The 24,642-nt window shown below is 44.0% G+C and overlaps 4 protein-coding genes across 4 annotated transcripts in view; 2 read left to right on the top strand and 2 right to left on the bottom strand.

Annotated features, from left to right (window-relative positions):
- Positions 1-758: 758 nt before the first annotated feature.
- On the top strand, positions 759-5,978 carry PIGZ (phosphatidylinositol glycan anchor biosynthesis class Z). The gene is made up of 2 exons (XM_003792677.3): positions 759-969; positions 4,138-5,978. Exons 1-2 carry the CDS (start codon positions 759-761, stop codon positions 5,664-5,666), a joined length of 1,740 nt encoding a protein of 579 aa, XP_003792725.1. The 3' UTR covers positions 5,667-5,978.
- A 790-nt stretch (positions 5,979-6,768) lies between these two features.
- LOC105887261 (uncharacterized protein NCBP2-AS2-like) lies at positions 6,769-8,010 on the bottom strand. The gene has a single exon (XM_023514830.1). The coding sequence runs from the start codon at positions 7,932-7,934 to the stop codon at positions 7,635-7,637; it is 300 nt and encodes a 99-aa protein (XP_023370598.1). The 5' UTR covers positions 7,935-8,010; the 3' UTR covers positions 6,769-7,634.
- Positions 8,011-8,088: 78 nt separating this feature from the next.
- Positions 8,089-17,704, top strand: NCBP2 (nuclear cap binding protein subunit 2). Its single transcript, XM_003792676.3, has 4 exons — positions 8,089-8,246; positions 13,391-13,572; positions 14,866-15,004; positions 15,803-17,704. The coding sequence occupies exons 1-4, from the start codon at positions 8,169-8,171 to the stop codon at positions 15,872-15,874; spliced, it is 471 nt and encodes a 156-aa protein (XP_003792724.1). The 5' UTR covers positions 8,089-8,168; the 3' UTR covers positions 15,875-17,704.
- Positions 17,705-21,609: 3,905 nt separating this feature from the next.
- The window catches only part of SENP5 (SUMO1/sentrin specific peptidase 5), a 61,120-nt gene continuing 58,087 nt past the window's right edge, over positions 21,610-24,642 (bottom strand). Inside the window, exons 8-10 of the mRNA XM_003792674.3 lie at positions 24,357-24,440; positions 22,887-22,937; positions 21,610-22,025 (exon numbers count right to left, since the gene is read on the bottom strand). Coding sequence (XP_003792722.1) covers positions 21,915-22,025; positions 22,887-22,937; positions 24,357-24,440 — 246 coding nt within the window. The 3' untranslated portion in view covers positions 21,610-21,914. The remainder of the gene's footprint in view (positions 22,026-22,886; positions 22,938-24,356; positions 24,441-24,642) is intronic.

Below are 24,642 nucleotides of genomic sequence, written 5' to 3'. Positions count from 1 at the left end.
TGATGACATAATGACATTACAGCTGAGAGTCATAACTAAGACCAGGGTTTAAAATGCTAAGGTCAGGAAGTCAGGACAAAGTCACTATTTCTGGAGGAGTGACCAACAGGTTGTCAAACTTGCCCTCCTGTTCACCAGAGATGTTACTCCTGCATGCAATGGACTCAGATTTTCACTGATCTTTGAGTTGAGGGAGTCAGAATTCTCATGGAGAGGAGTTATGTAAATTCCCATCACCTTCCAAGGGGCAGGTTCCAGTGGATGTGAAAGTCTTAGCAAGTAACAAGGCTATATCAACAGAGGCCTCAGTTTCACCATCCATAAATAGGTATAGCAAGTCCCCAGATTGTGGAAAAGATTAAATAAGCTATGGATAAAAGTGCCTGGCACTTAGTGAACATTTAATGGCTTGAAGGCTATGTAATCCTAGCACTTTGGGATCCCAAGGCAGAAGGACGAGAGAGACCCTGCATCTACTAAAAATAGAATAGAGTGTTGTAGTGGGCGCCTGTGGTTCTAGCTACTCCAGAAGCTGAGGAAGAAGGATTGCTTGAGCCCAGGAGTTTGAGGTTGCTGTCAGCTGACACCTCAGCACTCTAGCCTGGACAGAGTGAGACTCTGTCAATAAATAAATAAATAAACAGAAGTAGCTATGATCAGTCTCATTTTTATTAAATGTAGATCAATTTTGAGTTTGTTCAGATACTTGAACATATTGTTATTTACATTATGATACCTAACAATGTTACCTCCAACAGATGCAGAGCTGTGGATCCAGAGCAGCATCTGCAGCAGCTGGGAAGTCATTCCAGGCTCTCAGCCCAGTGTTCTGGCAACAGTTTGATCTGAAGATGGCAGCCAGGGTGCTCTGGGGCAGCCTGAGCCTGCTCCGAGTGCTGTGGTGTCTCCTTCCGCAGACAGGCTACGTGCACCCAGATGAGTTCTTCCAGTCACCTGAGGTCATGGCAGGTAAAGCTCCCACCTGTGGTTAAGATGAAGTTGCAGCAGAGTCTGCCTGAGGCGCTGGTGGGCTCCCTCGTAGAGAGGGAGGAGCATATCTGTGCAGACGAGCTGCAAATCCACAAGCAAAGTGGCAGCAGGCACTCTGGGAGAAGGACTTAGAAGTGGGGACTTCACTTCTCCTTCCTGACCTTCAGAATGATCCTCATACCTCTTGGATGTTTTCCTTCTTGGACCGACAGCACAGCTCATTTAGAATGAAAGTTGTGTTGGACTTCTCGGTGGAACAATTCTAGAGTTGGGCTTCCCTAGGGGTCGGGAAAGCTTACATAGGACATGAGCTGAGATAATGAAACATTTCTTCCGTAGGTTCACGTGAGGTAATACTGATCTCTGACTCCTGCTTGTTGGAGCTTATCTGCTAGATGGTACAGGGCATGCCATGAGGATGGTTGCCAGGGGCCTTGAGGCTTTTCAGGTGCTGTGGGCTTGTGGCTTCTTCCTCATGGTTCAAGGTGGCTGCTTTAGCGTCAGCTATCAAGTCTAAAGATAGGTTTTCCAGTGGACAGAGGAGATGGGGCACACTTATTCTCTTTAAGGTCATATTTGTGAAGTCACATACTTTTGACCCATTCATATCTTATTGGTCAGAGTGTATCACAGCCACCCCTAGCTGGGGAAAAAAAAAAGATGGGAAGTATTCTTTTTATACCTGACCAAGTGCCCAGCTAGAGAAACTAAGGAAGAATAGGGACTAGATAATGGGCAGACATCCAGCTACCTTTGCTTAATAAGTGGATTTGTTTTTTTAAGTTAAAAGGTTCAGGCTTCTTTCCCACATATTTTTATTTATTTTTTATTTTTTTTGAGACAAAGCCTCAAGCTGTGGTCCTGGGGAGAGTGCTGTGACATCACAGCTCACAGCAACCTCCAATTCCTGGGCTCAGTGATTCTCCTGCCTCCACCTTCCAAGTTGCTGGGGCTACAGGCGCCCACTACAATGCCCGGATATTTTTGGTTGCAGCCGTCATTGTTGTTTGGTGGGCCCGGGCTGGATTCGAACTCGCCAGCTCAGGTGTATATGGCTGGTGCCTCAGCCCCTTGAGCCACAGCCATTTTTTTTTTGCAGATTTTGGCCAGGGCTGGCATATGGGGCCGGTGGCCCTACTCCTTTGAGCCACAGGTGCTGCCCTTTCCCACATATTTTTAAAGCCTGAGCCAGGCCACACATAATGCCTCCTGCCTGTAACCCTAACACTTTGGCAGGTTGGGGTAGGAGGATCACTTGAGGCCAGGAATTTGAGACCAGCCTGAGAAAAACAGCAAGATCCCATCTCTTAAAAAACTGTTTAAAAAATTAGGCTGGGTACAGTGGCTCATGCCTGTAATCCTAGCACTCTGGGAGACTGGGGCAAGGTGGATCGCTTGAGCTCAGGAGTTCCAGACCAGCCTGAGCAAGAGCGAGACCCTATCTCTACTGAAAATAGAAAACTAGCCAGGCATTGTGGCAGGCACCTGTAGTCCCAGCTACTTGAGAGGCTGAGGCAAGAGGATTGGTCAAGCCCAAGAGTTTGAGGTTGCTGTGACATCATGGCACTCTACCCAAGGCACAGAGTAGGACTGTTTCAAAAACAAATATAAAATAAAATAATAGAATAGAATAAAAAATATTAGCAATGTGTGGTGGTATGCAACTGTAGTTCCAGCTACTCCAGAGGCTAAGGTGGGAGAATCTCTTGAGCTCAGGAGTTTGAGGCTGCAGTTACCTCTGATGACACCACTGTACTCTAGCCCCACCAGCAGAGCAAGACCTTGTCTCTAAATAACAACAATAACAATAACCAAAACCTGAGCCAGTAAAGAGCAGCCAGATTGATCTGATCCTAGATTTTCTGTTTCCCTTTTACCATCTGACATAGATACATAAAATGCTGGAGGAGTAAATAGCAGAAGCAATGAGCCTGAATGATCCCCAGGCCACGTAAGAAGCTCTGAACAACCAGCAATGCTATCAAGCCTAAAATGCCATGGACAATGGGGGTTGGAGTGGAGTTGCAGAAATTAAGAGTTTGAACTCTCATCCCCACCTCTCAGATTTTGGGGGCATTAGGATGCAGAGTCACAGAGCAGGCAACAAGGTTGGTTTTTTTGTTTGTTTGTTTGTTTACCTTTTAAAATTAGTTACGTTTTTAGAGATGAGGTCTCACTATATTGCCCAGGCTGGTGTCAAACTCCTAGGTTCAAGAGATCTTTCTGCCTCAGCCCTCTGAGTAGCTGGGACCACAGGCAAAAGCCACTGCACCCAACTTATTTTCTTAATGGTAGAAGTACTACTTGGATATATTCTTCTTATAAAAGATTTAGGGTATCACACACAAAATTAATCTCCTTTGACAATAATCCTGATGGCTCATCTCCATCCCCTCCACACCCCTTTCCTGGAGAACAATCCCAGAGATGAGTTTCTGACCAATTGGTGAGGGCTTAGAACGCTGAGAAGAGGAATAAAGCCTCTTCGTCTATTACCCTTTTCCAGGGTACATTGTCAGCCCATCTCCCAGGCATATTCCTTCTGCCCCCTTCACAAGGTGGGGCCTCGCCGGAGCTCCCCCGTATTTACTCCTATTGCTGCATCAAGAATCGTCCAACCTGGCAGCTTCAGACTGCACCTGTGAGTTCACAGTTCCGCAGATCAGAAGTCCTGCATGGACTCTCTGCTCGGGGTGTCATGAGTTTGAAATCAAGGTATGGGCAAGGCTGGGATTTTGTCTGGAAGCTCTCTAATTCTAGCAGAATGTAGTCATTTCAGCTATGGGACTAAAGTCTCTGTTTTCTTGCTATCAGCTTCTACAGGCCACCCACATTTCTGGCCAGTGTCCCCTTGCATCTTTAAGCCACCAGTGGCACATCACATCCTCCTCCTGCTTTGAATCTCTGCCTCTTCTGTTCTCACCAGGAGAACAACCTGCTTTTACAGGGGTGTTAGGCCCACTCAATAGTCCTTTTATTTTATGGCCAGGCTCCCATATAACATAACCTAATCACAGCAGTAAAAGCCGTCCTGTGCCCAGTCTCAGGGATTAGCAGGGAAGTGGGAAATCTTGGGTACCATCTTAGAATTTTGCCCATCTCATTCCTAAGTTTGGAATCAACTCACTTCTGCCTCTCTCCCTGCAGAGGACATCCTGGGTGTGCAGGCCACCCGGCCTTGGGAGTTTTACCCCAGCAGCTCCTGCCGCACGGTGGTCTTCCCTCTACTGACCTCTGGCTCTACATTCTGGCTGCTCAGGCTCTGGGAAGAGCTGGGGCCATGGCCTGGCCTGGTGAGTGGCTATGTGCTGCTGGTGGGGCCCCGGCTTCTCCTCACTGCTTTCTCCTTTGCCCTAGATGGGGCTGTGTACCACCTGGCCCCACTGTGGGGGGCGAATCGCTGGAATGCTCTGGTCCTGCTGTCTGGTTCTTACGTCACTCTGGTCTTCTACACAAGGACCTTCTCCAACAACATTGAGGGGCTGCTCTTTGCGTGGCTGCTGGTGCTTATGTCCCCCCGTATAATCAGGAGCCCCACACTTAAGAAGTCTGCTCCAGGTCCATGGTGGCACAGCTGGCTTCTTGGGGGCATCGTGGCTGCGGGCTTCTTCAACCGGCCCACCTTTCTGGCCTTTGCTCTTGTCCCCCTTTTCCTCTGGGGCACTCATGGAGCCACAAACCCTGGTTTCAAGTCCCTAGCCAGAGAGGCCCTGACACTCTTCCCAGGGGCGGCCCTCACAGCAGCAGTGTTTGTAGCCACAGACAGCTGGTACTTCTCCAGCCCCTCTCGATCCAGTCCCCTTGTTCTTACACCTGTCAACTTCTTACACTATAACCTCGATCCCCAAAACCTGGCCCGGCATGGCACACACATGCGGCTCACTCACCTGGCAGTCAATGGCTTTCTGCTCTTTGGGGTGTTGCATGCCCAGGCCTTGCAGGCTGCCTGGCAACAGCTCCAGGTCTGCCTCCAAGCCTTTGCACAAATGGGCTTCCAGAGGGCACTGGGTGCCCGGAGCCAACTGCCCAGCCCCAGACCTTACCTCCTTCTCCTTTACTTCATGCCCCTGGCCTTGCTATCTGCCTTTTGCCACCAGGAAGCTCGGTTCCTAATTCCCCTCCTGGTTCCCCTAGTCCTGCTTTGCAGTCCCCAGACCCAGCCTGTGCCCTGGAAGGGCACCCTGTTTCTCTTCAACGCCCTGGGTGCCTTCTTCTTTGGCTGCCTGCATCAGGGGGGTCTGGTTCCGGGTCTGGAGTACCTGGAGCAGGTGGTCCACACCCCTGTGCTCCCAAGCACCCCCACCCACTACACGCTTCTCTTTACCCATACCTACATGCCCCCCCAGCACCTTCTCCACCTCCCAGGCCTGGGGTCACCTGTAGAAGTGGTGGACATGGGTGGGACAGAAGACTGGGTCTTGTGCCAAGCACTGAAAACCTTCTCCAGACGATCAGCCTGCCAAGAGGCTGGTGGGCCATGGCTCTGCCGCCTCTTTGTGGTGACGCCTGGCACAACCAGGCGTGCTGTGGAGAGGTGCAGCATTCACCTCAAGAATGAGACGCTCATGTTTCCTCATTTGACCCTGGAGGATCCACCAGCCCTGTCTTCCCTGCTGAATGGGGCTTGGAGAGACCATCTCAGTCTTCACATCATGGAGCTGGGGGCTGAAGCCTGACACTATGACAGAGCAGCCACTGCCCAAGATCTAGCCACAAAATGTCACTCCACTTTCTGCTTGGGCAGCTGGGCTGGGATACTAGGAAAGGGCTGTGGTTCTCCTTCGGGATTCCCACTGCTGCCTCTCCTGGGGACAGTTGTTGGCTGTTCTGCCTTCTGTGTGAGCTGGCACTCTTCCCTAAGAGACCAAAGATCTGACCTGTCACAGTCCCAAAGTCAAGGTCCCCAAAGGACCTTGATGTAACCAATGGCAACTAATGTCTATTCCTGCCCTATTCCTTCTAGCCACTGTGATGTTTTAAATATATAATAGCACCTGGTTGTGAAAATAGACAATGAGCTGCTAATGACGTTCTTAAATGACCTCTCTCAAACTTTTCATGGTGCCTTACTTCTTCCTATCATGACAACCCTTTGGCTTCCTAAGGCCAATCTGACCTTCCAGGTACCTGGAAAGCAGTGTGGCAAAGTAGAGAACAAGAGGCTCAGGCTCAAGGGACCCAAGTTCTGGTCACTCATCTGTCACCACTTAGTGTGTAATCTTGAGAAAGACCCTTCTACTCTGCCCATTTCCCAATCTGTACAACACCTCTCTGAGCAGCCTGCCACCTAACACTGTGTCATTCTTGGGAGTCCACAACATTATGTCCCCTGGCTCAACAGGCACATCTCTTACTAAGTATACTTTAAGCATGGAAGTGTGAGTGGCAGTGTACTTAATGGCACTTTGGTGCCACCTGCCTTAGTGTTTATTACCCATACAAATCAGTCTGGAGATTTTCTCCTCATTCTCTTCTCCTGTACCTAAGAAATGGTGGGAAATTCTCCAGTCATTCCTGCACCTTGCCCTTAAAAATCACTCCTCCCTCTCCCAAAAAGAATCTTTCTCCCAGATTAGGGAGGCCAGATGTTCTATCTTCTCAGTAGTCCTGTGGGTCTTAGGCTCTCTCATCCCACCCCAGTGGGAACAGCAAACACACAATGCTCAGTACCTGGTTACCAGCCTGAAAGTTTTCCCTATGGCTTCAAGCTTCCTAGAGTGCATGATCAACTTTGTAGCCTAATTCAAAATGATCAGAAATTGAGCTAGGAGCATCAAATTTCTGTTTACAATGGGTTTTTTATTCAAGGGTCCATTCGTTAGACAATAATAATGGCTTGTATCCTAGGGTGTCTAAAGTGGGGAATAGGAATCTGGGTAGCTTGTCGGGTGGTAAGCAGTACTCTCACTGCCTGGTGGTGATGGTGGGGGAAGATGGGCATTGAGCATCAGTGTAAATGTTGTAAAGAGCTGTGACTTATGCCCTGGAGTCAAATGACTCTGCTCACATCCCACTCTTAAGGCTTCGGACAACTTAAGAAGTAGTTCACCTCTTTCTATGAATGTGGTTGTAATAAGTCAGAGGGCCTACATAGAGTGCAAATATTAAGTGCCAGCACAGTGCTCAATATGTGTTAACTATTATTGCCATCATTGCCTATAGCCCCCAGTATCCATCTTGTCTGAGAAGTACTACACTCATGCTTCTTAGCTCACATATTTAATCAGAGGATTTGGGCAGCTGCAGGCTTGTCTCTCCATCCATGGCCTTCCCTGGAATTAAGTGTCCTGCTATAGCGCTGCAGAAGCAGCTGCATCCACCAAGAGTTTTAGTCCCATTTGCGGAGGGAAGGCTCTCTCTCTGGCTGTGGTTCGTTCTGTGGCTCTCGGTACATGCTGTGTCCAAGTCCAGTCTATACCTCTGTCAGGCTTCGGGGTCTTTCTCCACACTGTGCCCTGTCCAATCACAGGACTTCAACCGGGATGTCGGTTTAGCCTAAGTTCTTATGCATAGGACGTCCGCAGGCCAACAATCCGAGTCGGGATTCGAAGCCGTGCTCACTGCCCGGGATGATTCCTTAACGCCGAGGCCGATGTAGAGCCCAAAAGGAAAAGTAAGCGACCTCGACCCGGCCCAGGCAGGGGTTAAGTGCTAGCACCTGGGCCCCTCTGGTTACCTGGCGGTGACCCCGGGCGGTCCCGGAGGCTGCGGCGTAGCTCCTGGGTGAAGGTGTCTTTGAATCGCTCAGCGCGGCGGCTCAAGGACCCTGCAGGCCCAGCCGCGAGGTCCCGCAGGCGGCGGGCCGCGTCCTGGCCGCGTAGCTGGGCCTGCAGCAGGGCGAAGGCTGTGAGCTGCGCCGCACGTCGGATGGGCCACGACTCGGCCAGACGCTCCACCAGCTGCGGGCTGTGTAGCAGGGCGCCCAGCAGCCGCCGGAGAACCATGTTTCTCCCAGCGCCCCGGAACCGGGAGCACGCCCGCTCTCACCTTCTGATCGGCGTCGCTCCACGACGGACGACATCTGCGCCCGCGCTGCCAGATGACGACACTGCCACGCTCGGATTGGGCACGATGAGTCCCACTTTCGGCCGCCCCCGCCGCGCGTTTCCTCTTCCGCCGACGCGGTACGTGCCTCGTTTTCCCGGAGTCGCCGAGTTCCCTGTCCAGCTCTCTGCACTATGTCGGGTGGCCTCCTGAAGGCGCTGCGCAGCGACTCCTACGTGGAGCTGAGCCAGTACCGGGACCAGCACTTCCGGGTAAGGGGGGTCGGGCCGCGCGAGAGGGAGGCCCTGGGCCAGAACGCTGAGAAACGCTTTGCACTTGTGTCTTTGTGTCGTACCCCATTCTGCTTGTGTCCCCAAACGCCAAGTGGGGCTCCAGTTCCTGCGGGGGAGGCAGCGAATGGATGCTGGAAGAATTTTTGGGTATCACTGAAGCCACTTTCTCTGGAACAAAAGAAATCTGAGCCTTGCTTCCCGGTTCCCTTGCAGCCGCTCCCTGCACCCGGCCAATGCAGAGAGGTTTGAGCCGCAGTAATAGTGGTGGCTCCCATTCTCACGGGTTTTGCCTCGGCACAGTGATTGTGATGAGGGGAAGAGTGTCCTTTTCACTGCTGTAGTATGTGGAGGTGATGTGCCTTCGTAAACCAGATACGAGAGTCCTCCCCCCTCCCCCCGGTCCTTTTCTTCTCTGGTAGGATGGTACTGGGAAGTTCTGCGCGGTAGTTGACGAGAGGCAAAGTCCTGACTCCGCCATCGGTGAGGTCACAGGGTAGGGAGGTGGACCAGCAAGCTAAGCACCGTTGAGGATATCAAGATCAAAGAATTGCTGGATGTCAGAAAAGGGAAATTTTAGTTTAGAGTATGTAAGTATATACTGTGGAAAGGGGAAACACGGCAGATATTCAAGGTAGGCTTTTTAGTATCAGCAAAGGTGGTGGTGGGATGGGGGGCGCTCATTAACCTAATTATTTAGTAAACTTTTAATGAGCACTGTTGTCGAAGCCTTCTGCTAAGCCATAGAGGGAGCGGGAAGACACTTTCTGCTCCGTTAAGAGTTTATGACCCTATAGTAGGCACTGTAAATGGAGGCAAGTAATCAAAATCTAAAGCAGAAATGAATGGAAAGGGAAGGGCTGTGAAGATTCAGAAAGGGGAGAGGGTTCCTTAGTGACTGGGAAATGAGAAGGCACGTGTAGGAGAAGGTAGTCGTGAAGAATGTGAAAAGTGTGTTAGTAGGGTAGGAAAAAATAAATTTTGTTTGAAGCCAAATTGAGAACGTTCTTAAATTCATTCACTCAATCAACAGTTTTTATTTTACTTTATTTTTTGAGACAGTCCCACTGTGTCGCCCTCGGTGAGAGCTCAACTCTAACTCTTGGGCTTAAGCGATTCTCTTGCCTTAGCCTCCCAAGTAGCTGGGACTACAAGGCTAAGGTGACCAGATTTTAACATTGGTAAAGCGGGACACCATGGGGGGGGCGGGGCCTGACAACAATGCAAACTTTTGATAAGCAGTTCTGGATAAGCAGTTCTCAACTATTATTTGTTATTATTAAAGTTTAACATTATAAAATTAACAAAAATAATATAAAACGCATATCCTGGTGAAATAGCCACATGGCAGCCGAAAACCGTATATTCCCTTCCTGTTCTCCCGTGTTCCCTAGCTTGTTGTGCATTCTTTCCAAAAATTGGGGCTTTTTTAAAACACCGCAGGACAAATTGTTAAAAATCGGGACTGTTTCAGCAAGAGCGGGATGTCTGGTCATCTTACTCTAGAGAGGAGGGGGGCTACTTATTTGTTCCAGACAGTTTGGCTACTTCTGAGCTAATTGTCCTTGCCTAGAAAGCAAGGGAAGGAGCCATCTCCTGATACGGATTCCACCTGGGCAACCGTGCCCAGGAGGGCAGTAGGGAGTTTACATTAGCCTTTTCATTTCCAAATGAAGTTACATTAACCTCTTCATTCCCAAATGGAGTTACATTAACCTTTTCAGCAGCCGAAAACCGTATATTCCCTTCCCATTCTCCCGCTGTTCCCTACTTGGCATGCATTCTTTCCAAAAATTGGGACTTTTTAAAAACACCATGGGACAAATTGTTAGAAATTGGGACGTCTGGTCACCTTATACAAGGCGCCCGTCACAACGCCCGGCTATATTTTTGTTGTTGTAGTTGTCATTGTTATTTAGCAGGTCCTGGCCAGTTCGAACCCACTAGCGACCACTGGGGCTGGCGCCGTAACCATTGAGCTATGGGTGCCAAACCAATCAACCATTTTTAAATGCTTAGTGTTAGGCATGGTATCACTTTTACTGTTCTCTGCCAGAGGTATCCAACTTTTTTATTTTCTGCTGTACACTGGAAGAAGAGTTATTTTGGACTACACATTATACACAAACACTAAATGAAAGTTGATTAGCAACAACAACAAAAAAGGTCCATGCATACTTCCCACGGTATTTGACGTCACTAATTAACCCCTGCAGGTGGGTGGACAATTCCACATCATAACCAACTTGAATTTAAAGCATTCTGCAAGATAAAAACGGAAAGAATTGGCTTGGCGCCTGTGGTTCAAGCAGCTTAGGTGCCAGCACATACACCTGAGCTGGCAGGTTTGAATCCAGCCCGGTCCCAGCTACTTGGGAGGCAGAGGCAGGAGAATTGCTTGAGCCCAGGAGTTGGAGGTTGCTGAGAGCTGTGATGCCACGGTACTCTACCCAGGGCGACAGCTTGAGGCTCTCTCTCCAAAAAAAATACTGAAAGAACTGGGCGGTGCCCGTGGCTCAGTGAGTAGGGCGCCAGCCTCATATACTGAGGGTGGTGGGTTCAAACCTGGCTCCAGCCAAAGGGCAACAACAACAACAACAAAATAGCCAGGCGTTGTGGCAGGTGCCCATAGTCCCTACTCAGGAGGCTGAGGCAAGAGAATCACCTGAGCCCAAGAGCTGGAGGTTGCCGTGAGGTGTGACACCATGGCACTCTACTGAGGGTGATAAAGTGAAACTCTGTCTCTAATAAAAAAGAAAGAAAAAACTGAAAGAATTCTGCTTTTGCTATTATTCATCTCTGCAGTCTAAAGCCTGTTAGCTTTATTTAGATACTAATAAGATGCTGTCTGGTGGCACTTGTGGCTCAAAGGTGTAGGGCGCCAGCCCCATATGCCAGAGGTGGCAGGTTCAAACCCAGCCCTGGCCAAAAACTGAAAAAAAAAAAAATTAAGATGCTGTCATTGGCTTGGCGCCTGTGGCTCAAGTGGCTAAGGTGCCAGCCACATACACCTAAGGTGGCAGGTTCGAATCCAGCCCGGGCCCACCAAGCAACAATGATGGCTGCAACCAAAAAATAGCCAGGCGCATGGTTCGGCGCCTGTGGTCCCAGCTACTTGGGAGGGGGAGGCAGGAGACTCGCTTGAGCCCAGGCGTTGGAGGTTGCTGTGAGCTGTGATGCCATGGTACTCTACCCAGGGGGACAACTTGAGGCTCTGTCTCAAAAAAAAAAAAAAAAAAAAGATGCTGTCATGCAGAATTTCTAGTGTTCCCTGAATGTACTCCATATTAATATACCTTAAGTACTTACACCATAATTGTCTTAAGATGTAGGCTATTTGTTTGGACATTATTTACATGTATGAGTAAAGAGACAAAAGAAAATGTGTCCTATCCATAATTTTACTTTTTTGATCTCATTCCAAAGTTCTGAAATCAGTCTTTATCATAACATTATAACCCCATCCTGTGGGTTTATAAGGGCAGTATGGGATTGGGAATAATAGTAGGTTTTTAATATTTTTTTAACTTTTTATTTTTAAATTTTTTATTTTTATTTTAAATTAATATAAGGGTACAGATTTTTTGGTTATAGTGTTCTCACTTCAAAGGGAAAGTTCCAAATTATAGAAGAGTCCTTTGCCCATGGTGTATGCTGAATACCCTCACATTATGTACATGAGGTGAGATCCCACCAAATCCCCTCCCTCCTCCCTCCAATCACCCTAGGACTAGGTTTTAATTCACCTACTATGTACAACTACTGAGTAATTAGTTGTGACCTTAGACGTTACTTGTATTTCCTAATGTGTAAAATGGGGATAAATTGGGGCCTAACTCTTAAGACAGTATACATGTAAGTCTTTGACCTGCATTCTCTTGAGGCAGACATACTTGCCAGTTTCTTGAATGTGGTATCTGTGTGTGTTCGTGCTTGTAACAAATTTAACTTGGAGCACATCCATCATATCGTTCTGTACCCTGCTTTTTTTCACTTTGCACTCCATCTTGGAGATATTTCATATTGTTGCATGTAGATGTACGTTTTTCTAGGGGCTGCGTAGTTCTATACTTACAGACATACCACAATCCATTTAATCAGTTTCCTTTTGATGTGGGTTTAGACGGTTTCCAGTTTCTCTAATCTACCACTGAATGTGATGACTTGACTGAGATCTGTTACTCTGAGCACTGTGCTATAAAGAGGTCAGATGAGTCATTCTCAGAGTGAAGGAAACTGGATCAGCATTACATATGGAGTAGTAAATGAAGAAAGAAGAGTCTTGGAAAAGTGCTCTCTAGGGTGACTGTGGATCTACTCTGCTATTCTCCAAGTTGGAATCCCACTATATGGTTAATGTCAGACTCCTATTCTGGGTCAGAAGGGACTGAGAAAAGGTCAGGTGATGGGCCTTCTATTTAATCACATATGTCCTCCCTCATATGGAGGCTAGGTCTAGGGACAGCTCCATTGGTTTCTGTGAAGGTGTCTCAAATGCCACTTCTAGCCCATGATGAGCCATCTTGTTCCCAGGGATTGTCAGGTGTTGGCTGAAGCCCAGTTATATTCTTGTCTCTGGCTTCATCCTGTCTTCCAAATTAGGAAACTCATTAGGAAAATGAGGTCTCTTGTGTTTCATTGATCACTACATTTTCTCCTAAAAAATATGAGCATGTTAATTGTCTAAGCAGCTGTTGCTTTGAATGGTCTCTGTGGGAAACTAATCTCTGAAAATCCACTTATTTTTCACTTCAGAGGATAAAAGACCCCTTTCTAATAATATTGGGTCAAGGTTTGGAACCTAAACTTGGGCCATTAGAGAAGGATCCAGTGTTGAGGATAAGGGAAAAGGCATGCTACTTCCATGGCACTCTGGTGTAGAAGTTTTACTGTTGCATGCAGTATAAGTTTTCAGCTTTGTCCCTCTGCTAGCAGCAGTCTGGACCTTGCAAAAGTGCTTTATAGAATATGAACTTTTCTCTTTTTTGGCAAAGGATTTGTGGGGCACTGAGATGCAGATTTGACTTCCAAATCAGAATGAATATTTTACCATACTTAGAAATATTATTTAAGCAAGACTCTTATTAAGGTGTATTGCTTAACTTTGTCTCTATTTGAAATTGTAGGGTGACAATGAAGAACAAGAAAAATTACTGAAGAAAAGCTGTACGTTGTACGTTGGAAATCTTTCCTTTTACACAACTGAAGAACAAATCTATGAACTCTTCAGCAAAAGTGGTGACATAAAGAAAATCATCATGGGTCTGGATAAAATGAAAAAAACAGCATGTGGATTCTGTTTTGTGGAGTATCCTTCTTGTGTGTCTAAGTGTCTAATGTAGCTGCGAACCAGGATAGAGCTAAGAAGGGTTATCTGTGTAAAAAAAATGATATGAGCTTCATCCCTACACTTACCTCTACTTCCACCTTCATCTACTTCCTATCTCTGTCCAATGTGTCTGCTCTCTTACAGTGTGAAAACTGGTGATATTTACATTCTGTTCTGAATGTGGATGCTGCTTTCCTTTCATTTTAATGTAGCTTTGAGAAAGAAGTAGAAATGTGTTAACTCCTACCAACTTGAACCAGAAGCTCTGCTTGTGAACCTATTCTCTGCTTGTTATTTTGGTATTTGATTTCTGGGCTCAGCAAGCTTCTTCTGTTCTACCATCAGACATAAGGGAGTAGGTTGCCCAAATTCTGCTTTTTGCCACTGGTAGCAGTGGCATAAAATAGTTCACAGGGGACAGGGAGAACAATGAAAATTCAAGTCAAAGAAAACCTAGCCAGTATCTAATCAGTCTCTGAGACCCAGATTGTGTTTTTCCATTTTTCTGGTAGGTCAAAGACCAACAGTCATTAATGGCAGATGCCTAAAGAGATGCTGCTGTTGCTAGCTAGTTTCTCTGTTTGTCCACTAAGCATTCATTTCATTTATTCAACATAAAATTACTGAATGCCCGCTACATGCTAGGCATTGTCGAGGTGCTGGATACTGGAATTTCAGCAAGTGTTTGTCTACCTATGTAATTAAAGACAAGAAAAAAGTATAAATCACCATTTCTCAAATTCCACTCATAATCATCATTGCTTATAGAGATTTTTAAGAATACCATTCTAAGGAGATCTAATTAAATGGGTTTAAGAACCTGGGTGATACTTTGAGCCTTTCCTTCTAGTGAAATGCAATGGCAATTCTACCTGCACTGTGACCACCTCCTCTTTTTATGAAAGTTGTTCTTGAATACATAGTGCCCAATATGCATGTCACTATTTCTTGGATAAGAGGTACACAGTGTGTGGTCTAAACCTGTACAGAGTATATTTTATATTTTGCAAACCAAAATATGGGGACAATGGGAGCAGAAAAGTATCAACAGGAATAGCCAGGTAATCATGATCAATATAGCCATATTTCACTCCCAAAGTGCTTCTGGACCAACCTCAAACAGGCCTGTGCAAGCTAAATTATCTCTGAACTCCATCTGGTAGGATTAGCTTTTGTACTTTTTCTTAACAACTCAGCTTCATTTACATGTTTCTTTCTCTGTTTCCAAAACATATGGAGAAATGCTAGTGTTCCTTAATACTTACACTTAAGATACTATTCACGAGCAGATGCAGAAAATGCCATGAGGTACATAAATGGAACTCGTCTGGATGATCGGATCATTCGCACAGATTGGGACGCCGGCTTTAAGGAGGGCAGGCAGTATGGACGTGGGCGATCTGGGGGCCAGGTATGTAGGCAGGATCTCTGGGATCAGCCTTTGCCTGAGATTCCACTCCTGATGACAGGTGTTTTGTCAATTTTTATTTACTTTTACTTTTTTTTTTTTTTTTTTGAGACAGTCTCAATTTGTTATCCTTGGTAGAATGCTATGGCATCATAGCTCACAGCAACCTCAAACTTTCGGGCCTAAGTGAATCCCTTGCCTCAGCCTCCCAAGTAGCTGGGACTATAGGTGCCCACCACAATGCCCAGCTGTTTTTTGTTGTTGTCATTGTTGGTTAGCAGGCCGGGACTGGGTTCAAACCCGCCAGCCCCAGTGTATGTGGCCAGTGTCCTAACCGCTGAGCTATGGGTGCTGAGCCATGTATTTACTCTTCTGTAAACTATTTTGTGCCTATAAGGTTGCCTTGGAAGTAAATCTGAAAACTATCCATTGGTTTTGGTAAATTAGTTTAACCCTTAAAATAGTATATACATTTTTACATTTTGTACGTTTCTACAAGGAATCTTTATTGAACTTCTGCTAGGGGCTAGATACCTGCTACCTGTAGCTGAGTCTAGAACAGCAGTTCTCAACCTGTGGGTCGTGGCCCACGGGAACTGTATTAAAAGGGCCACGGTGCTAGGAAGGTTGAGAATACTGGTTTAGAATGAAAGCAAAGCACAGTGCAATGAGTGTAAGTACGTTTGTCCTGCTTAAACGTTCTATGTGTAGAAAGATTAGCAGGCTGTTTGTCTGACATGTTTGGGGAGGCAGATCTGTTACACCGATCTTCTTTATAACTTTGTGTTCTTTTCAATTAAGGTACGAGATGAGTATCGGCAAGACTATGATGCTGGGAGAGGCGGCTATGGAAAACTGGCACAAAACCAGTGAGTGGTGAGAGCTCTGAAAAACTCCTTTGGTTTGTTGAATTTGTTGAAGAACATTACACCCAAGGTCTTCAAACCAGCTTAGTTTTACGAAGCTTTGATGAGTATCTCTACTGAGCTGGAAGCAAGGACAGAATTCAAAAGAATGCCTTTTAATTCTAGTATTAGAATCCTGGCCATCTGCCAGGTTACCAGAATGATTTTCTGTGACCAGGTCAAAAACTGTATTCCTTGGCAACAGATTTGATCTATAATGTTGATTAAAACACTATACTTCTTTTAGGAAGACTGGAAAAATTTAGAAATTTGTTTTACCATGTTTGAGTCTTAAATAGGTTCATGATCTATACTGGGGCCTGGAATTATTGTTTTAAGTTTGCATGAGATAAAGTTTAATAAATGGAATTTTGCTATGTTGTATAGCTTTGCTCTAAATTAGGAATAGGTATTTCACACTGAATTTGTTTTCTATGAATTCTGACCTCTAAAGGAAAACTTAGTAGTCAAGGAACCTTCCTAAATAGTTGGTGCAAAAGCCTGCCTTAGACTGTCCCAGAGGACACCAAGCTTCCGTGCTTTACATATCAGAGAAGTAGGTGCAGGGCTTGAAGAGTATTTACTAAATGTATTTTTCAAAAAATGTAAATATTATGCCTAAAAATAAATAAGTTTGTAATGTGGAGAACCTCAAATACTCTTGGGGGGGGGGGAGACATTGTCAATAGGAAATGGGATGAAATACCAGAGACACAAGTTAAAACATTGCCTTGATATGATGACGGTTGCTGTCAGAGCCATCTGATTTATTCTTTTCACTTTCAGTGATCTTGGGAATGGAGTGGGTTTTAAAAAAGAGCTTGAAGACTGAGAGAATGCTTAACAAAAACAATCAGAAGCTCCCTGCAGGAGATGTCTGTTCTAGCCAATTCTCACACTGAAGTCTGTTTTCTTTCCCAAATTGTGCTTACTGAGGTTCAAGCCTTGATAGTGAGCTGATAGTCTCTATAGAGAGGGGAGTCTAGAGGATTTATTTTGCATTCATAAGGCAAGAGGTGATTTCTCTAATGTTGTGAGCTTCTTGCTCATTTAAAAGTGTTAAGTCTAGTATAATTTTCCCTGATGTGGAAAAAATGTAAGTTTTTTTCATTTAGCAACAAAGTGTTTTCTAACTTGCAGTAGTTTGTGGAAGTTGGGGCTGAAGCACCTCAGTGTGAACACGTTTTGTGTTTGTAGGTTTCTCACTGAATTCAAACTGGTCACCTGAATTGTTTAAAGTGCTTAGAAAGAATATTTGTAAACATTTAATTTAATGACATATTCATTTTTAAAACTTCTTTTTACACTGTAGTTTGAATGAATGTATTTTATATTCTTTTGTAGTAAAATATAACTCAGATTTCTACAAGCCTGAAAACCACAAACAATGATTCTTATTTGAATTGTGTCTTCTGTAACAGGTTTCAATAAAGTTGGACCAACTTATTGTTTCTTCTTTCCTATCCTGTAAAGGACATGTTCTGGAATTTCCTCTCATTCTATCTGTGAATGAGTTCTGGGAGTTATTTATAAATAATGTACAGAATTTTCTTCCATTTTGATTTGATAGTCACAGTAAGTTATAGTTTCATGTATGGGAAAGAATGGCTGTTCTCATCAAAATAAAATATGCATCAAGCATATTTCTTTATTAACAAAGAATAGATTCATTGTCCAGTTATTCTCTGGATGACTGGAGAAGGAAAATTGGGGTTTGAATTAAAATGACTTTGTTTCTTGGGCTTGGAGACACTAAATATGACAACAGTCTTTCCTCTGTCCCCTTGTTTGCTCTTTCTCTCAGGAACAGCATCTGACCTGTTTCTCACTTTAACCAGAGAAAGTGGAAGTTCAGCTATGTACACTAACATTAGGGAATACAATAGTGGGTGCTATCAGATCTAGCCAGGCTGGCATCTGTAGACTGACTTGTCCCTATACATTAGCTAATGTGCTGAACTTGAGACTTCTGTGGAGCTCTGCTATCCAATATACCAGCTATCAGCCACCTGTGGCTAATGAAAATAAAATTAAACATTTAATTTCTCACCCATGCTAACCACATATTAATGCTCCATAGCCAGTGTGGCTAGTGGCTATTGCAGTGGATAAAATAAAGAACCTTTCCACCATAGTAGAAAATTGCTCTAAGGGTAGGCTGGTTAGGGTGTACACTGGTCCCTGTTCTTAAATGCACTTTGTCATGACTGGAATGTCACTGGGAGAAATTACAGTATATGTTATTCAACACAAGAGAACACAAGTTTATAAAGGCATTTAGTTTATTTTTCAAAAAAATATTTTGCTAGTAGGGTTGAGTACTGTAATTTTACATGATCATAATCTTTAAATAAATTCTTTTTCTGACCAACAGGTACCATTTAAGTGGACAGCTTGTCTAGGTCTGCTTTTGTAATACCCAAATAACATTAGCACTTCTCTGATGGTATTCCCTAGGTCGTCTTAATTATCTACAGGCCAGGAGGCAGAGCCTAGCACAAAACAAATTATGTTTTTTATAATTCAGTTTCTCAACATAATTAAGCAGAGCAGGTAATTAGTATATATAATTCACACTATTAATACATTGTTTCTTGCCTATAGGGTCTGACCCACCCAGACACCCCAATTATGTCTTCTAACCCAGGGAAGCAATAAACCACAACAGAAAAGAAAAAGGGCAGTTCAGAGTAGACTAGTGCTGGCTGTGTCCCAGTTAGGTCTGCTATTGTGTGCTCCCACTATACACTCAGGATGTTATCATATTCAATGCTAAATAGGATATAGAAAAAAAAGCCAAAACTGTGCTTGGGGGATTATGAGTCCTGAGTGAACTAAAAGTTGAATTAAATCTATAGCCATTGCTATAGATTTAAGCAAAGGAAAGATCAATAGAAAGGAGCAACTACAGCCTGATAAGCTAGCTGATGGAAAGGACTGGGCAGCCTGTGGACAGCTGGTCAAAAGTAGCCTTGACACCAGGCATGGTGGCTCACACCTGTAATCCTAGCACTCTGAGAGGCCAAGGTGGAGGATCTCTTGAGCTCAGAAGTTCAAGACTAGCCTGAGTAAAAGTGAGACCCCGTTTCTGCAAAACAATAGAAAAATTAGCCCCACATGATAGCACATGCTTATAATCCCAGCTACTTGGGAGACTGAGGCAAGAAAATCACTTGAGTCCACAAGTTTGAGACTGCTGTGAGCTATGATCATGCCACTGCACTCTAGTCCAGGGAGTAGAGTGAGACCCTTTCCCCTTCGGGGAAAAAAAAAGGTAGCTTTTAGTTTACCTAAGGTCTGCCTGGCCAGGCACAGTGGTTTACACCTGTAATCCCAGCACTCTGGGAGGCCAAGGCAGGAGGATTACTTGAGGTCAGGAGTTCAAGAACAGCCTGAGCAAGACCCCATCTCTATTAAAAAATTGAAAAAATTAGCTGCATGGTGGCACATACCAGTAGTCCCAGATACTTGGGAGTCTGAGGCAAGAGAATCACTTGAGCTAGGAATCTGAGATTGTAGTGAGCTGTGATGGCACCACTGCACTATAGCTGGGGTGACAGAGACTCTTGTCTCCACCAAAAAAACAAAACAAACAAACAACAACAACAAAAAAACAGGCATAAAGATCTGCCTACCTTGTAGGCACCCTCAACAGTTTAGTGCCAAGCTAGTAACAGTAAAGCAATGCCTGTCTCTTTGACCAATAGCCCAAAGTATTTTCAAAAAATGCTTTTCTTACCAAGGAAGCAATTAATGCAAACATCAGGAAGAAAAACATTCTAATTTAGGATTTGAGTTAAATAGAAGTTTATGCCTAATGACAAGAAGGAAAGGAAAAGCAACTATGTGTGTTGAAACCAAGTTTCATAAATGGCAGAAACATTTAAAAACAGACTTCTAAAATACAACATTTAGGCTAAACCATGCTGAGCAGTGCACTTCAGGGTGCCCTAGTATGCTTGTAAGTGAAAGAGTAACTTGCCTTGGCCAGCTCACCTATGCTCATCCCTGCTTATGCCTTAGTGCAGCTCAAGCTCTGGGCATTGAGATTCCTGCAGGGACACAATTCTTTTTGTCTCTTCTGTATGCTTGGTTCTGGCATTGAGGAAGTCAGCAGCTTCCTTACTCTGAAGTTTGAGACATTCTGAATCAATAGCCTAGTTACTGGTTACTTTGGTATAGCAAAAAAAAAAAAAAAAAAAAAATTAAAAGAAACCCAGAAAAAGATGTCTCATAAATTTTGAAAAATTTCACATTTGTAAAATTATGTCTGGAAACATCTCCCATCTTTTAATTGTTACCTTCCCTAATGCTGACACAACCCTACCTGTAGCAGCTGAAGGGCCTCTACTCTCAGTCTTTTTAACGACTTCAAGCACAGTAAGAAATACTGACCTGGTTCTACACTGAGGAGGAAGGTGCTGGGGCTGCTTCCCAGTGTCAACACTGGTGTTGGGAGCCCCACGTGTAAACATGGTCTGACCCAACCCTCAAATGCCAGCAGCAGGCTTTTTCTCAGCCATACTTTACAGCCAAGTTAAACTAAACATTTCAGTTTTTTCTTTTCAACATTCCAAACCCAGCAGGCATAAATTCAAGTATCTTCTGCCATTTTGTTGACATTTTTCCATACAGGCCTTCTGAGGTTTTTACACATAGGTTTTTCCTCCCCTGGTTTAGAAAAGATAATTGAGCAGACTCCTTATTTCTTTTCCTTTCAAATATGTCACAAAAGGCCAGATTATAGATGTAAGAGCCATTACTTTAGTCTTACTGCAGCCATGTATAAGGACAGGGCCACTTTGGCCTCTCCCCCAGAAGATAAGGTTCAACAGAAAGGAAAAGAACTGTGCTAGAATGTCAGGACTGCTTATACAGAAGACAAATGAGTCCCGCATGTTGCTGAGATCACCACAGAGACAGGAGGAAAAAACCTCTATGCATTGGTTGCACTCCCACAGAATCGAGTCATCTTTATAACCTTCCCTTTCTCCCCAACTACCTCCAAAAGACTTAAAGTCCATCTTAGACTTTGAATGTTTATATTTCAGATACCCTTGAAATAGAAATTGATTTAATCTCTTGCATATGGGAGGCAACACAAGGCAAGTTATAACTTACAATTAAATTACTCTTGGAAAGGCGGAATTCTCATCTGGGTGACCACTAACATCTCATTTGGTTGATGGATGTTAAGTTTTTTAACAGGTCAAAACTAGAAAAAACCAAAGAACTCAGTGTACCAGCAAAAACCTTTGAGATGTAGGCCATGTATTATAATCCTTAAAATCCGACTGAAATCTCTCATTTGTTAAGTAAGATAACTGGCCCCCAAGGTTGCTGTCTTTTTCTCACATCTTGATCAACTCTTTCCAAAGCAGATGCTATGCTTACAAGCGTGCCTCCATAAACAGAACACACCTAAATCTGTTTATGGTCACTTCCATCTCACCCTTCAAAAGCAATGCATCTCACTCGAAGACTCACTTGGAGAGGGAAGTCAATGAAAGGTGCCACTGGTAAATGTAAAACAGGCCTGGCTTTATCAGAGCCACTCCTAGCTACCCTTTATGCTCCAGGGAACATCTACTATTCTCAGAGTTATGCTGTATCAAAAACATCTTGCATTTTTAAGTGCTGGGATTAAATTTGAAACCTGTATTCAGTTCACATCTAACTAAGTTTCAAAAGCTGCACCAAATCTACTAAGCTTTTTTTTTAATACTCTTCACTGCATGCTCTGTCTATATGCATGCATTTGAATAAATATTAAATATGGAGGGATGCACAAAATCCATAAAATAAAAAAAAGAAACCAAACTGAACATTAAACAAAAGTACATGGTAGCTGGAGAAATGAATAAGGGCAAAAAGTAAATTTGAGGTAACAATAGTGGCCCAATACCACTGATCTGAAATATCTGTAAAAATTCAAATAAGTGTTTGGAGATTCAAGTAACAAACCATCTGCTCCAACTTGGTCAGACTTCCAGAGTCCCTGCTGAGGTTCAGTCCATGAGCCGGCACTCACACAGCTCCTTGTAAATCCTCTTTCGCACTCGGGGCATGTCTTCTTGTGAAAACTGGAAAGGCTGCTCTAAGGCGAGGCACTTGCAGTACTGCAAAGGTCCCAGAAACACTTGAGTGGCTTGGGGAGCTATATACCAGTGCATTTCATCTTACCAGATGCAGGCCTAATAGGGTCTAAGGCAGCATTTAAAAGTTTGTTTACACTTGTAGAATGACACACTGTTTTAAAATATTTACCTCCAAATTATAGTCAACTTTCCAGGCAAATGCATGGCTTGGAATCTTTCCTCCCTCCTGACCCAGTTCTGTGAAAAGCAGCAACTGACAAATAGGCCTCAATTCCTTCCAAAGTGTAACCTGCTCAGAGTACAGCCAGACCTAATATGGCCTTTAAGTAGGAACTTGAATTTGTTTAGAAAACCCAAACACTCATGAGATATATGAATGAACCTATCTTCCAAGATATTTGCAAATCTCTAAATTTATGGATTATACAAGTTTCTTCATAAATACATGCATAGCTGAAATTTTTTCATAGTATTCTTAGACCTCTAAGTAGACCCACAACATGAGATGGCAGTTTTAAATTTAAAATCTAATTTCTCTATGTCAAAGACCTGCAGGTTGCCTCCCAATGATATTAAAAAAAAGGTAATTCTGCAAAAGCCAGTGGCGTCTGACATGAACACCTTTGAGTCAGTGTCCAATGTGACTTCCTTAATAACTTCCAGTAAAACCCAGGTGATGCCCTTGGCCCATCTTGGCCCTGGAAGGAGGCTTGCCCTGATGTTAACATTTGAAAATGCAGAAACTATTACTTCTCAACAAAAAAGGAAAGGAGGGAGGGAAAGAAAGAACTCTCTTGCTTGTACTTAGTATCACGTACACATACAGGAACTTCAAATTTAATTCAGCCATTGTAAATTCTGAAAAAAACAGTATTTCTTTACCTGGAGCACAAATACTCCACAGTCACTGTCATTTTTCTGTTGTGGAATACACTGAGGGGAAAAACAAAATGGTCATTAAAATAGAATCAACTACTCCTCTTCAGGTAAGAAAAATTCTATTATGAAAAATGAGCAAAAGATAGGAAATTTTTCTCTATCCAGGACAGCTGGTATATGCCTCTGGTATCTAATTTTATGGCAGCATCTAGCCACATAAAAAGAGCTATGAAGTGGCAATCACAATTTAGGGAACATTTTGCCTAAATGTTGAGAAGTGGTGAAAATAACCTATTTCAAAAACATCCATCTGGATAATTAGTTTTGCTATCAATTCACTGACAATAGAATCAAAATGGAACTGTGGGTCATAGAACATATGCCTGGACTCTGAATACTTACATGGTAACAACTCTGCTTCTCAGTCCTCACTTTTTCTCTCATACTGGATATTACCCAATTGTGTCTCATTCTTTGAAAGAAATTGTGGAGGTAAACAGTATGTTTTCTGGTTAGTGTATCCAGCCTAAAGTAGGAATATCAAAGATCCTAACTAAATTTAGAATACCCAGATATTCTAGTTGGGTAAATTCAAAAAATTTATAAGTTCTGATTTGAACTGGAATACTAGGTTATTCAAAAGACAAATCTAAAGCTAATTTTAAAATTTAGCATTTGGTTCTGTTCAAGGATGAACTAATAAATTTTGTTGCTTTGGATATGGATTAAAGGTTTGCTTTAAGACCATGCCTATAACACTGTGTCAAGGATCTCTGGATTACTACTTAAATTAAAGGACCTGATTCTATCAACAGTTTTGAAGTCCCCTGGGGAATGTTATAACTACACATCCATCTTTTCATCTATATTATAAAGATGATGTTTATCCCTCCATGACCCAACTACCTCACATTTTCTAAGGATCCAATGAAGTCATATACACAAAAACACTCTGAAAATAATAAAGCACTGACAAGACAATGTAAGACACTGGTAGTCATGCCCGTACTGAGAGACTGTGCCTAGGCACTCTGCCGCACAGTGTTACTGTCTATGGGCCAAAATGGTGCTGCTCCAAGGTTGTGTTCAGCCTGAAGGCCACTGTATGCCTGCGAAGCAGTCCAGTGCATTTTGTCCCTTAGCACATCCAAAGAGTCATTTCAGCATTTCTCTAGGCCTATATGAGTTATTTAGAAATAAGAGCCAAGAGGCAAGAGGCAGGTATCACCCTCCCACCCCCTCAATTTTTTTTTTTTCAGTAGAGCAACTATAATCAGTAGCAACTGCCTCAGGGATGAAATTGCGCAGCCTGATGAAGAGTGCTAAACTGAGGTTTATTTTGAGCTACCTCCCTGGAGCCCTGAGGCTCCCAGGATCTCTGTCACCAGTCTTCAAATGCTCTTAAAGGCACCCACCCCTTAGATCACTCCATCCCCTGGCCATGCCTCGGTTTCATTTTTATCACATACTTACCTTCGTAACAGCAGTCTGCCAACCCTGAAGAAATTCAGGTCTATTTTTTTCTCTGGCTTCAGTCAGCAAATACTTTCTTATGTTCTGGTTAAAAAGAAACCACAACACAGACGCTGTGTTCCATCAGTTGGTGAAAAATGGAACATGCCCACAGCAGACAGAAGCAAAGGAAGAGGCTGTGGCCCCGTGACTGGGCAGAGTATGGACACAATAAAGAGTTCAGATTGGAACTTTATTTCAGATCTTTCATTTCACATTGTTAAGGAGGACTAAAACCTTCTGTACT

Source organism: Otolemur garnettii, unplaced genomic scaffold (assembly GCF_000181295.1).
Source record: "Otolemur garnettii isolate 467f Iridium unplaced genomic scaffold, OtoGar3 scaffold00060, whole genome shotgun sequence".
NCBI classification, from domain to species: domain Eukaryota; kingdom Metazoa; phylum Chordata; class Mammalia; order Primates; family Galagidae; genus Otolemur; species Otolemur garnettii.
This window is presented reverse-complemented; position numbering and strand designations above follow the sequence as displayed.